This window comes from Salmo salar, chromosome 23 (assembly GCF_965601325.2).
Source record: "Salmo salar chromosome 23, fSalSal1, whole genome shotgun sequence".
NCBI classification, from domain to species: Eukaryota; Metazoa; Chordata; class Actinopteri; order Salmoniformes; family Salmonidae; genus Salmo; species Salmo salar.
The window spans coordinates 20,359,344-20,374,032 of record NC_138313.1 but is presented as its reverse complement, the minus strand read 5'-3'; the positions used below and the strand labels follow the sequence as shown (position 1 = coordinate 20,374,032).

The window sequence follows — 14,689 nt, the reverse complement described above, 5'->3', positions numbered from 1 at the left end:
TGCTTAAATGACTACCGCCCCGTAGCACTCACGTCAGTAGCCATGAAGTGCTTTGAAAGGAAACCCTAGATCCACTCCAATTCGCATACTGCCCCAACAAATCCACAGATGATGCAATCTCAATCGCACTCCACATTGCCCTTTCCAACCTGGACAAAAGGAACACCTATGTGATAATGCTGTTCATTGACTACAGCTCATTGTTCAACACCACTGTGCCCACAAAGCTCATCACTAACCTAAGGACCCTGGGACTAAACACCTCCCTCTGCAACTGGATCCTGGACTTCCTGATGGGCCGCCCCCAGATCGTAAGGGTAAGCAAAAACACCTCTGTCATGCTGATCCTCAACACTTGGGCCCCTCAGAGGTGTGTACTTAGTCCCCTCATGTACTCCCAGTTCACCCACAACTGCGTGGCCAAACACGACTCCAACACTATCATTAAGTTGGCTGACGACAGAACAGTGGTAGGCCTGATCACCGACAACGATGAGACAGCCGATAGAGAGGAACTGGCAGTGTGGTGCCAGGACAACAACCTCTCAATGTGAGCAAGACAAAGAGCTGAATGTGGACTACAGGAAAAGACGGACCGAACAGGCCCTCATTAACATCAACGGGGCTGTAGTGGAGCGGGTCGAGAGTTTCAAGTTCCTTGGTTTCCTCATCACCAACAATCTATCATGGTCCAAACACACCAAGAAAGTCGTGAAAAGGGCACAACAATGCCTTTTCCCCCTCAGGAGACTGAAAAGATTTGACATGGGTCCCCAGATCCTCAAAAAGTCCTACAGCTGCACCATCGAGAGCATCCTGACCAGTTGCATCACCGCCTGGTATGGCAACTGCTCCAGTCACCCAAGTCATAGACTGTTTTCTCTGCTACCGCACGGCAAGCGGTACCGGAGTGCCAAGTCTAGGACCAAAAGGCTCCTTAACAGCTTCTACCCCCAAGCCATATGACTTCTGAACAATTAATCAAAATGGCCACCGGACTATTACATTGACCACCCCCCCATTTGTTTAGTACACTGCTGGTACTCGCTATTTATTATCTATGCATAGTCACTTCACTCCTACCTGCATGTACAAATTACCTCGACTAACCTGTATCCCCATACCGGCACCACCTGTAAATAGCCTCGTTATTGTTATTTTATTGTGTTACTTTTTATTACATTTTTTACTTTAGTTTAAATGAAGATGAAGATTCAATAACTTTAGTATTGGCAGTGGATCTAAACATTGGTTACATCATTTGAATGAGGTCATCATATGTTTAATAACAACTTTAATGATTGTAGTTTGGTTGAAATGTGACTTAAATCTTGGTCCAATCGCAATCACACAACAAAGAGCAGGTCAGAACACCTGCGTGTATATTTATTGAACTATATAACTATTTAGAAAATCACCTCACTTCCCAGAGCTCTGAAGAAAGAACATGTTGCCCAGCTATAATTGCTCTAAAACAAGACCCTTTTCCCTTATTTTTGCATATCCCATGAGTTGCCATTTGGGAAGAGTCTGACTTTAGGGAAATGGCAGTTAAAGACAGTTACACTGAATTTAGCTTACCAATCGCCAAATGCCTATTTTGACCCAATCACCATCTCTTCAAAGTAACTTACTACATATAGTCCAGTTTGTAACAATCTCTATGAAATGAGCTTTGAAATTATGGATATATGTCCATTTAAAAGTGGTTAAAATTCATGCCATTTTGATGACAATACTATGATCAATTAAATGATCAATTAAATATACATTTTCCTCAAGTTGTAGAAATGTTTGTTTACTTTTTGAAAATACTAATATTATTGGACCAAAATACCAAGAAATCTCAAAATGTATTAGATGCAAAAATGTAATTTTAGCCTGTTGTGCCTGGCCTTTAACAGTATATCAACTTTATTAGGTCTTAAGGGTTTCCCCAAAAATGTATAACAACAGGACTCCCGTGCCAGAGTGTTTGGCCAAACAGGAAGGCGAGTTTAATCTCACGTTGACATTTCTCCAAAAATAACACAGAACACCAATTCTTATGTAATCTCAGTGCTTTGTTATGACTCATTGGCTTGCTTGGTGTGGCTCTTAGACTGGCCCTCTAACGTTTCACTTCCTACTGAGCAAAGGTCAACAGTAGGAGGGGCTGATAAAGCAGAGTAAGGTGAAGTTGCCCCAGAACAAGCGTCATCATGGAGACTATAGTAATGAAACCCAATGGATTGCCAAGACTGTTATCTCAAATGCCATATCCACACTTTTAAACTGTTCCAAACTGGACTGGACTTGACCCAGGACACGGTATAGACAGAACAGGCCTCGATGGATTCTTATGAAGTTGTACTGTTTCTCCAGAACGCTATCACAGGCCAGAAGAGAGTGGAAATTAAATGTATTTTCCCACAGCACCACTAATTGCTTACATAAAGGAGGTTTATTTGCAAAGGCTTTTCTGGAGAACTTGCCTGTTTAAGTGGAAGAAAAGAATTGCAGAAATGATTTGCTTTTGAATTTCAATGCCTATCTCTCTTTTCCATTATGCAACTGTAGCAGGAGCGATATACAAGCCAGGGGATATATATATATATATATATATATATATATATATATATAATCATTCCTCTCCTTAGAGAAATAAATGAATCCTCATTGAGAGATATTGGTTTCCACCACACATGAAATGACATCACCAGTCTAAAGAATTATAAGTGGGTCTATTATAAAAGCCTTTTTATTATACGTATTTTATAAATGCCATTAGGCACTGATTGATTTGTACCTTTGATCAATTTGTCAGTAAGATAAATATAGGCTTTGTTCCATAGATATAATGTGTGTACAGTACTAGTCAAAAGTTTGGACACACATATTTTTTACTATTTTGTACATTGTAGAATAATAGTGAAGACATCAAAACTATGAAATAGCACATATGGAATAATGTAGTAACCAAAAAAGTGTTAAACAAATCTAAATATATTTTATACTTGATTCTTCAAAGTAGCCATTCTTTGCCTTGATGACAGCTTTGCACACTCTTGGCATTCTCTCAACCAGCTTCATGAGGTAATCACCTGGAATGCATTTCAATTAACAGGTGTGCCTTCTTAAAAAATGTTTTTGAATTTCTTTCCCTCTTAATGCCTTTGAGCCAATCAGTTGTGTTGTGACAAGGAAGGGGTGGTATACAGAAGGTAGCCCTATTTGGTAAAAGACCAAGTCCATATTATGGCAAGAACAGCTCCAATAAGCAAAGAGGAATGACAGTCCATCTTTACTTTAAGACATGAAGGTCAGTCAATGCGGAACATTTCAAGAACTTTGAAAGTTTCTTCAAGTGCAGTTGCAAAAACCATCAAGCGCCATGATGAAACTGGCCCTCATGAAGATCGCCACAGGAAAGGAAGTCTCAGAGTTACCTCTGCTGCAGAGGATAAGTTCATTAGAGTTACCAGCCTCAGAAATTTCAGCCCAAATAAATGCTTCAGAGTTCAAGTCACAGACACATCTCAACATCAACTGTTCAGAGGAGACTCTCTCTCCCCCACCCCACTGTTTTTTTTGCAGATGCGTGAGGTTACGACTGTTCAAAATGATGATATGATAAGAGGTTATGATTAAATAAATTGCCTGTTTTAAGGATGCGATAGATAGAGTTTAATTCGGGAGATGGTAACTCTTTAAACAACCGCTCTCGTGGTGCCCCAAATTCCTAATGAGTTAATTGTTACATGATTAATTTCATCGGGTAACAATTAATCATGGTTAGTTGATTCGATAAATAACAGTCATCAGATTAATGAAAGCAAAGTCACAACACTGTGTACCCTAAGACTATGTATCCTAAAAAAACGGGCAAACCAAACATGACACTGAGTCAATTATGGAAAATAGCTTCAGTCTGAGGTGACCACTTTTGTGATCTTGGAGATGGAAAGGTGAATGGAAGGCTGAGTGATGCTTGTGTAACAGTCCATCTATGAAAGTTATAAATACCCTGTAGACTATAGACCTCATTGTAATATATAGTGTTTGGTTGCCTGACTGGGTGAAGAAGGAGGGAGTTCACACAGAGGAATGCATCTAACAGATATTTAACTCAATAAACTGTGTGCCAGAATTTGGCACATTACTAGACCATATGCAAAATACTATTTTCACACTTTGGGCTGCGAGACCTGAAAACACTTCAGGTACTGTAGTATGTAGTCTCTTGTTATCAGCCCTATTGTAGCTAGCGAAGCCAGAAAGCCTTCTTTTCCTCTCCACATATGGTCTTTATTACCAAGACCTCTTGTGTAGCATTCCCTGGATCAAGATGTTTTTGGTACTGATTAGTCCAGACAGTTCTATTTCTAAGTTCTAAATGAGTTAAGTTCAAACATGGAGCGACATGATAAAAACTCTGAGATTGATGTCGAATAGGTAAACAACAACACATAACCTGTCGCTGGTTTTGTGCAATCGCCCAGATAGCATCAGTATGTTTCTGACTTAATATTCATTACTGTGTTCCTCGTCAAGGGTGCCTCCTCGATTCAGAGAAGGAACAGAATGCACTGAGGGGAGTGCAGAATTGATTTCACACACTGGTACAGAGTTGAGAGGAGGGGATGAATAGATGAATTGCAGAGAACATGAAAGTGGAGGCTCAATCAGAGTGTTAGTTGATCTTAGAGAGGAGTGGCCAAGTCAAAGTTTTGTCCAGGCTCCTGCCGCTCTTTATCTAACACTGAACAAGGGGATTGAGATAGGGTTATCTAACAGGTTCAAGTTAATATAAGAATTTGTATAAATTCTTTTTTCTTTAATAATTTTTATTATTAAATACAAAGGTTATTGATTTGACTGTTGTAGAAGGTTCTTGCGTCTCAGATTTTATGAGTAGGCGTGTATGGAACATACTGTATCTGTGACAAACATGCATTGGGTAGGACGTCATAAATACATATTTGAGGATATTTTTGTATTTTTATGCCTGATGATGAGTTGAATGACCTAACAGAGATATAACGTATGAGTTGGTCTCTCTGGGTATCTCTGTGATCCACAGAGGATAAAGCATCTAAACCCCATGGAGACCAAGGTCAGCGGATAGCACAGTTTTCCCTTTTCGCTAGGGACATGCAACAAGACATTTCCCACGCTTCGAGTGTAACATGCAGTTGCCTCTCTCTTTTTCTCCCATCCTAGTTGAGGTTAGATGTAACCAAATATAATCTACATTAAACCTCAGCAGTTTTTAATTGGCCTTTCTCTAACAGACAGGCTGTACTGAGAGTGAGCATCTATCCTATACGTACTCAACTGACAGTTCAACCAAGGCCACAGTGGATGAGGACAACTGTAGTTTTGTCTGAAAGCAAGGCTTATTCATTTACTGGCTCTCAAGCTGAAGTAGTCCTGTTTTTTTTCTACCTGGTACTGTAATTCTCAAGGAACCACATATACTTGTAAGTAATAATGTTACTTACACGTATGGTTCCTTCAGGACAATGGAATTAAATAAACACAAACATTTGTCGGTAGTAAAATACGTTTATTTAATTACGTTGTCCTCCAAGTGTTGATTCTTCCCTCTACTTCGGTGTGAAATGGACAATGGACACGTTGAGGAGAAGGGGAGACAAAGAATTGGGTTTAAGAAGGCTTCTGTTTTATTTAAAAGCCTAGCATGCCCACTGGTGGTTCCCTCACATAACTACCTCTTAAGTCTGCACACCCAGTACAGTAGCTTGCGAAAGTATTCACCCCCCTTGGCATTTTTCCTATTTTGTTGCCTTACAACCTGGAATTAAAATACATTTTTGGGGGGTTTGTATCATTTCATTTACACAAAATGCCCACCACTTTGAAGATCCAAATATTTTTTATTGTGAAACAAACAAGAAAGACACAAAAAAAGAAAACTTCAGTGTGCTTAACTATTCACCCCCCAAAGTCAATACTTTGCAGAGCCACCTTTTGCAGCAATTACAGCTGCAAGTCTCTTGGGGTATGTCTGTATAAGCCTGGCACATCTAGCCACTGGGATTTTTTGCCAATTATTCAAGGCAAAACAGCTCCAGCTCCTTCAAGTTGGATGGGTTCCACTGGTGTACAGCAATCTTTAAGTCACACCACACATTCTCAATGGGATTGAGATCTGGGCTTTGACTAGGCCATTCCAATACATTTAAATGTTTCCCGTTAAACCACTCGAGTGTTGCTTTAGCGGTATGCTTAGGGTCATTGTCCTGCTTGAAGGTGAACCTCGGTCCCAGTCTCGTATCTCTGGAAGACTGAAACAGGTTTCCATCAAGAATTTCCCTGTATTTAGCGCCATCCATCATTCCTTCAATTCTGACCAGTTTCCCAGTCTCTGCCAATGAAAAACATTCCCACAGCATGATGCTGCCACCACCATGCTTCACTGTGGGGATGGTGTTCTCGGGGTGATGAGAGGTGTTGGGTTTGCGCCATTTTAGTTTCATCTGGCCAGAGCACCTTCTTCCATGTGTTTGGGGAGTCTTCCACATGCCATTTGGCGAACACCAAACATGTTTTCTTAATTTTTTCTTTAAGCAATGGTTTTTTTTCTGGCCACTCTTCCGTAAAGCCCAGCTTTGTGGAGTGTACGGTGTAAAGTGGTCCTATGGACAGATACTCCCATCTCCGCTGTGGAGCTTTGCAGCTCCTTCAGGGTTATCTTTGATCTCTTTGTTGCCTCTCTGATCAATGCCCTCCTTGCCTGGTCTGTGCTTTGGTCAGCGGCCCTCTCTTGGCAGGTTTGTTGTGGTACCATATTCTTTCCATTTTTTAATAATGGATTTAATGGTGCTCTGTGGAATGTTCAAAGTTTCTGATATTTTTTTATAACCCAACTTTAATCTGTACTTCTCCACAACTTTGTCCCTGACCTGTTTGGAGAGCTCCTTGGTCTTCATGGTGCCGCTTGCTTGGTGGTGTTGCAGACTCTGGGGGCTTTCAGAACAGGTGTATATATACTGAGATCATGTGACAGATCATGTGACACTTAGATTGCACACTGGTGGACTTTATTTAACTAATAATGTGACTTCTGAAGGTAATTGGTTGCACCAGATCGTATTTAAGGGCTTCATAGCAAAGGGGGTGAATACATATGCACGCACCACTTTTCCGTTTTAGATTTTTTTGAATTTTGCTAATTTCACACCAATTTTGACTATATTGTGTATGTCCTTTACATGAAATCCAAATAAAAATCAATTTAAATTACAGGTTATAATGCAACAAAATAGAAAAAATGCCAAGGGAGATTAATACTTTTGCAAGGCACTGTACATCTCTAGGAGGAAGGTTGGCGACTCCTGCCCTTGAGTCAGTGAAAGGATGTGCTGTATCAGTTAATCCCCAAATGGTGGCAGTACTCTCCTGTAAATGTTCTCCCAGTGGTCAGCCTTATGCAGTTTCTAGGAGGTTATATAGCTTAGCTACTGACGTGTTAGCAATAAGAAGTTTGGCATTGAGAAATCACATGTGCAAAAGTGGAGGCTAGTGGGAGAAGCTATAGGAGAACGGGCTCATTGTAATGGCTAGAATGAAATAAATGGAATGGAGTCAAACATGTGGTTTCCATATGTTTGATGTGTTTGATACCGTTCGATTTATTCCTTTCCAGCCATGACAATGAGCCCGTCCTCCTATTGCTCATCTCACCAGCCTCCACTGATGTACAGAAGGTAGCCTATGATGTATATCAACTTAAAGTATATTTATGTCAATACATTTGTTGTTACACAATGAAGCTATAGAGAATTACAATGGTGCAAGGTAAAATGTATTTAGACCACACATTGTAAATATCTATAAACTTGATGAATTGTACCTTTTTTGTTCTTGTTTATACAATTTAGATTTTTATAAAGACAGCAGGGGATGAATTCCAGAGTAATTTTGCATTTTTCTTTCATGAAATTACTGAGAGAAGTTCAGGCAGTCGTGTCAGGAAGTTGATGACGCAGAGGTCTGCATCACTCTCTCTCCACTATCATGCAGATGATTTACCATGCAGACAGATGAAGTGGGCTTTACATAACAGTCCACCTCCTCCTCCACAGCTTACTGTATGAGATGGTAGACAGGATGAGGTAATAGGGAAGAAAAGCGGTGTTTCAGGGTTGTTAGAGAAAAATATCATAATCATGTTGTATTCTCTCCAAACACATAATAGCATTACAAGGTATTTAAATGGTGTAATATGATTGGAAATGTCCATTGACATATTAATTTCAGTATCAGAGTCAACACATTTAGCAAGTGTATATGTTATACCTCTTTTTTGCTGAGCTAAAAGTGGACCACAGTTGCTTGGTGATTCAGCTATCCAAAACCAGGGCAAACTATCTCACCTGGAATTTGCTACTCCGGTATACTATTTCCAACATGGTTTGAGTACCCAATTGACTTGGGACACTCCACATTCCTCCCTCACCAACTGTTAGCACTCTACAAACTAGTACATTTCGTATGGGTCCGGATGAGCTCTGTTATATGCTCTAACACTAACACATCTGCGTACTTAAGGGCCAGATACAAAGCAAGCTATCTCACTACAGATCAACATTTTGGAAACTTTGCACAGGTGCAAAATGCTCTTTGGTCTCTTCTCAACCCAGTTTTCAAGCTTCATTTTTTTTTTTTGCATTTGCCTTCAAGAAACAACCGTTATCTCTGGTTTGTAAGCTTGATTTCCCAGTCAGAACATTGCCTGGTGCTCCACTAAAGGGAATTTCAAACAATGAGTTGATGCTGAAGAGGCTTCATCAAAATAGTCCTGAGTACCCCTCTTCAGAGTCCCAACTGCACTGAACAGGTCTCGGCAAACAGCATATGCTTACAAAACCAGCTTTATCGACACTCATCGGCTGAGATGAATGGACATTTTGTTCCCAAGAAGATCAGATGTAACTGAGATAAAAATTCAGCAGCTCTGAGTTCCACCTGCACTAGATCCACTCCTCACTGATAACATTTAAATAACAAAAATGGTATCACTGACTAGGACACTTTTCATTAAGATATTGGCTGAATAAAAGAAAACTTCAAATTTCCATGGTCAAAATCAGATAACTATCCTCATCACATTAGTAGTAGGTACTTTGCAATAATGTGTAGGCTACCAACATAGTCATTACATTGCACTTACTTGTACCAAGTAATTGAGCGATTCCATGCCAGCAAATACCGAAAATATGTTTTTGTATGTCAGATTGTCTGGCAGTTCTCACATAGAAACTTAATTTTGTATGTTTGAAATATTTTTTACATTTGTAACACCATGATGATAGTGGCCATTTTAGGCCATTTTTTAGACTTATACATGCCCCCCTCCAAGAACCAGGCAACACCTTGATGTCATTATACTCCTAATAGGCGTATCACTACATTATGAAATACAATTTGACATATTAATTCATTCAACATTAAAACTATTACTATCTCAAAAGTACCCTTTTTCATTTTGTAATTTTTTTTATACATATTGTTTTAAACAATATTCTCTACAATATTCCCAAAGTGAGCTCTCTGCTACTTTTAAAATGATGATACATTTTTGAGCACCAGCAACACAGTCAATGGGAAAATGGATTCAAAGGGTGATTTGCTGGTGATTTGCTGAATATTCAATTCTATAGGAGGGCTGTGATTGGCTAAGGACCTATAATGTCAATTCCTATGTAAAAAATCGATAATTGATCGAAAAGTGTAGGGAGCTCACTCTGGCAGTTTGATGTGCTTTAAGAGTATATTGTTCCAAACAATATGTCTAAAAATAAGCAAAATCAAAAAGGGTACTTTTGAGATATTAATAATTCTATTTTTTAATGTTGAATGTTTATCCATAATGTAACAATACTCCATATTTTAGAGCAAACTATAAGGAGTATAATGACACAAAAATGTTCTCTGCACCATGTATGGTTCCCCGGTGGGTGATAGGGTCTCACGAGGCATGTATAGCTCTAAAAAGGGCCTAAAATGGCCACTTTCATCATGATTTTCTTTTGTGATCTATGTAAAAAGCATGTTAAACATCGTTCCTCCCAATGAAGTTTTTATGTGGGAATTGCTATAACAAGTAACCAAATTATTTTCGGGCTATGCTGACATGTAATAGTGATAGTTAATGTTGAGGCCACAGTACTAAGTCATAAAAACGGTTTTACATAATCTCAGCAGGAGATTAAACCACTGTGGATATGTTAGATGGCTGGTGTGGTTGTAGCAGCCCTGTCACAACGCTAGCTTGATTTATGTCCTTTATTGTCAAAGATCGATGACTTGTCCAAACAAAAATGACTAACAAGGCTTTATGACTCTCTATTACGTAGATGCTCTCACACTATCTCCCTTTTATTTCCTGTTTCCAAGAACTAACTTCCATTTCACTCCATGTGAAACGAAAGCTCACATAGTCAACACAATGCACATACAATGCACAATGAGACAAAAGCATTGTCCGTTAGCTGACAAGAACATTTAGTGTTCCTGATGCTTTGTAATACAGGCCAAACAGTTGCCTTGGTGACCCAATCAGTGTATGGCGTGACACCTGCTAGTTCATCTCACTGCAGAGTGGGCTTAATAAAAATAATCACAGGCTCATAGTAATCATAGCAATGATAGAGTATGAGCAAACATGTTCTATCATTATCCGGAGAGAGGAAGTAGTGTTGTTAAATGAAGTCGGATATCCTACCGCATTGAGATGGATGCTGCCTAGCTTCCTAAGGATAGGCTCTGTTTAGTATCCATGGATAAAAAGCTTAAAATACATGGATAATTCTGTATATGCTTCATATTAATTATGCAGTGAGAATGTTAGTATTTTTTTTAAACAGTGTTGTACTACACTGTCAAAATCATCTCGACTTTGCTATTCATTTACCTAATCAAAATTGGGTGTCTGCAAATCTTCTCAAACTTTGACCGTCACTGATATCAACCATTTGCGTATGGAAGTGATATTATCGAAAGTAAGACAGACACAGTTTCAATATTCAAATATTCGTTTTTTATTCAAATAACTTAGCATATTCTTTCTGTGATGTAAAAACAACAACAGTATCAGACAACAGTATAAATATATTGCACAGTTTTTTCTTCCTCTCTTTGTCTTGTTAAATACATTATTTAACACATAGAGACAACAGAACCGAGTAGAAACAAATAAATAGTATAAATACTCATTTGCATGTAGAAAACATGCAGGGTTCGGGAGTAACTGATTACATGCAATCAATTACATGTAATCCGATTACAAACTGCAACTGTAATCAGTTACAGTACGTTACCAGCAAAACTATTATAATCAGATTACAGGTACTTTGTAAGAACTCGATGATTACTTCACAGATTACTTTTGAATTCAGCAAGGATGTTTGAGGAAAAATACATTTACACCTTTTTGTTTTCTCAATGACAATCAATTCAGCATTGAAAAAAGGCTCAAGTTTAATTGTTCCACCTTAGTGATTCTGACCACAAGTCAGAGACCCCTATGATGACACACCAAATGTGTTTGATGGATCCCTTTTGTCTTCTTCTAAAGCCTCTTAAGGGGAAAGTCATCTAAATGTAATCCAAAAGTTACTTTACTGATTACAATTTTGGACAAGTAACTGTAATGGATTACATTTACAAAGTAACATACCCAACCTTGAAAACATGTCTAGTTACGAACACAGTTAGACATTGATGCAATAGAATGAGACACTATATCAGTGTACCTTTGATTGTTAAAGTCCAACTCATTGTCAATGCATCCTTTACACACTTTCTTCAGCCCACTCTGTATCTCCGTACATTCACTAATGATAGTCCACATCATGTGGTGATATTGCCATCTCGGTTCTTGTCCCAACTTCTGTCCATATGGGGTATCACCCCGTCTGTCTTTTCTCTTTCTCTTTCCCTCCTTCAGAGCTCTATGGTGATTGACAGTCTTCATCTTTCAAAATAGCTGGCATCAGCATTTCCCCATCTCTTGTCCGCTCATGACGAGACATCTGTCCACCTCCATCTGTAGACATTCCCATCTTAAGGCTTCATGCCTGGTCAACGTTCAACGGCGATAAGTTCCTTTTCTGTTCAAACTTTAGATGACCACACTAGGTCCACTGCTACTAGTTCACGCCTTCTTGGAGGTGGATGTGCACTTGGCACAGAGCTGGCTGATATGGTCTTTGTAAGCCGGGGAACGGAGGAAGCGAGGGTAGCAGTCCTTTGCCATGAGAAGATAGATCCTGTGCTGGGCCATGTCGAAACAGGACGTAGATGGATCTTTCAGGTTGGCCCTGGTGATGTCACGAGTCTCGTGGTCAATGTTCACCTGGAGATAGAGAATGGAAAGAGAGAGGTTAGTCAGCTGCTGCAGTCTGAATGAAGATGTGTTCTTTTTTTATTTATAGTTGTAATAAAGTTGTAATTTATAGTTGTAATAAAGATGATTGAAATTGGGATGCCATAGAAATTTCATTGGTGAGGGAAAATAAAGCAAGCTTTTGAGGGATGCATACCTCTCGGGGGGCGTCGGTGCAGATGAACTCATCATAGATTCTCTGGGCTTTGGCGGCCAGCTTGGCAGCAGACTTAGTGCTCCTGAAGTCCTCACAGGCAAAGTAGAACGCAATGTTTTCCTCACTGAACTCTGACACCAGGAAATCTGTGAAGGCTATCAGTCCATCTGATGAAGAGAGAGAGAGAGAAAATGAGAGAGAGATTCATATTGGTACAGTTCAATAACAATGATGCTATGTAGTAGGCTATCCTAGCATCTGTTTCCTTGCATTACCTACTGTGTGGGTATGTGTGTGTACATTAGTGTGTGTGTGTATGTGTGTGTCTCTCTATATGTGTGTACAAGTGTATGCATTTGTCTGTATCTTGTGGAATAACCCCCAGCACTGTGCCAGCATGTGTATTCCACAGCAGCGGCTGTGTGATGTTGTGAGTATCAAATCTCTTATCTTCGTAATTAGCAAGCTCCCAGTAATACTCTATAAGCACCTGGGGCTAAAATGGGACTATATATATATATATATATATATATATATATATATATATATATATATATACATTTTTAAATGGGACAAAATATCCTACTCTAACCTAAGTGCAGAATTAAAGGTTTATTTTCGTCGCATCTCTGCAGAACTAGTTGTGTGTGTGTGTGTGTGTGTGTATATGTGTGTGTGCAGTGAAGAGTAAGGTTTACTTACATTTATTGGACAGCAGCTTTTCAAAAGACTCTTTCCACCTCATGCATTCTTCCAGAGTAGGTCTAGTTTTGCCTATTTTGCAGCTTGATAGACTCCAGTTGGATTTTTGCAGAAAGTTGACCATTCTTGATTTCAGTTCCTTGGCCCTAAGGAGAGAGAATAATATCATAGGTAAGATAAATAATGCACAAGTCCTTGAATTGAGTCCTTGTTCAGTACAATATTTTGCTACTAACTAGTCATTAACAAATCGAGACACGTCTCCTCGCTGCAAGGTCTAAATTTAGAATCCACTAAAACCGCCTTCACCTTCATCATTACTGAAGCTGGAAAGCCAAATAATAATCCCCTATAATCCTTTAATCCAAATGCCAGAGACAGCGACAGTGAATAGTTGTATGTACCTTTCTAGGCAGGTGGAAGACAGAGCTAGTCCTTTGCACATAGTTGATGTGGATGTCAGAGAGCGGTACGTAGTGTAGGTAAGTAAATCCTTCGAGTTCAGGCGAGCAGTTGGACTGAGATCAACAGAGTGTGTCTGCAGTGAGGGAGCAGAGAGCTTTTATCCTCCAGCCTGAGACTTGTCATCAGCCTACTCAGCCAATGACACGGCCTCGAGACTGTGTGTGTGTGTGTGTGTGTGTGTGTGTGTGTGTGTGTGTGTGTGTGTGTGTGTGTGTGTGTGTGTGTGTGTGTGTGTGTGTGTGTGTGTGTGTGTGTGTGTGTGTGTGTGTGTGTGTGTGTGTGTGTGTGTGCGTGCGCGTGTGTGAGAGAGGGAGATACAGAGAGAGATGGGGAAGGAGCACGAAAAATAGGAAGGGAGGGAGGGTGTGAGAGAGAGAAAGAGAGAGGGAAATATAGGAGAGCGAGAGATGGAGGGCGAAGCTGGGAAATTACTTTTCAACATCCCTGAAATCAAACAAGTCTTTTGTGTTGTTTGTTTTCTTTCTGCTCTCTGAAAACATGTTATTGTCTGATTGGACAAAATGAATCTCCCACTTACATGGGCCAGCGGGTGTTTGTCGGTGTGTGTCGGTGTGTGTCGGTGTGTGTGTGCATGGATGTGTTTGTATGCATATGTTTGTGCGTGTATGTGTGGCAGTGTTTACTAACCATAAAGAAGAGGTGTCAACATGTTCACTGTTATATCCACCACCTGTTGGATGTCACCTCGACAAGGATGCTCTTCCTTTGTCTGTTGTTAATGATCACTGCTTGGACACACACATGCACACACACACAGGAGACAACAGGGGAGATAAAATGAGAATACATTAATAACCCCTTAACAAAGATGATCTCATACAGTAGATACAAAAAGTCCAGGGGCCTCATTTATCAATCATGCACAGGCACACATTTTTTACAATAATAATCCATATTAAGTACAGTAATTTGTTAAATTAGAGGCATGTGTGAAAGTTTTATAAATCACA

General features: G+C 39.6%; 1 protein-coding gene across 1 annotated transcript; it reads right to left on the bottom strand.

Annotated features, from left to right (window-relative positions):
• Window positions 1-11,024: 11,024 nt before the first annotated feature.
• On the bottom strand, window positions 11,025-13,771 carry LOC106584091 (regulator of G-protein signaling 16). Its single transcript, XM_082967944.1, has 3 exons — window positions 13,254-13,771; window positions 12,552-12,718; window positions 11,025-12,364 (listed from the first exon to the last, which is right to left on the bottom strand). Exons 1-3 carry the CDS (start codon window positions 13,420-13,422, stop codon window positions 12,164-12,166), a joined length of 537 nt encoding a protein of 178 aa, XP_082824070.1. The 5' UTR covers window positions 13,423-13,771; the 3' UTR covers window positions 11,025-12,163.
• Window positions 13,772-14,689: the final 918 nt, after the last annotated feature.

Bases quoted from the DNA above. Each gene is read 5' to 3' on its own strand.
- LOC106584091 (XM_082967944.1), bottom strand. From the start codon at position 13,422: ATGATATTATTCTCTCTCCTTAGGGCCAAGGAACTGAAATCAAGAATG. The intron at 12,719-13,253 runs GTAAGTAAACCT...TCTCTTCATCAG, and splicing joins AAAGCTGCTGTCCAATAAAT to ATGGACTGATAGCCTTCACA. The intron at 12,365-12,551 runs GTATGCATCCCT...CTCTATCTCCAG, and splicing joins GCACCGACGCCCCCCGAGAG to GTGAACATTGACCACGAGAC.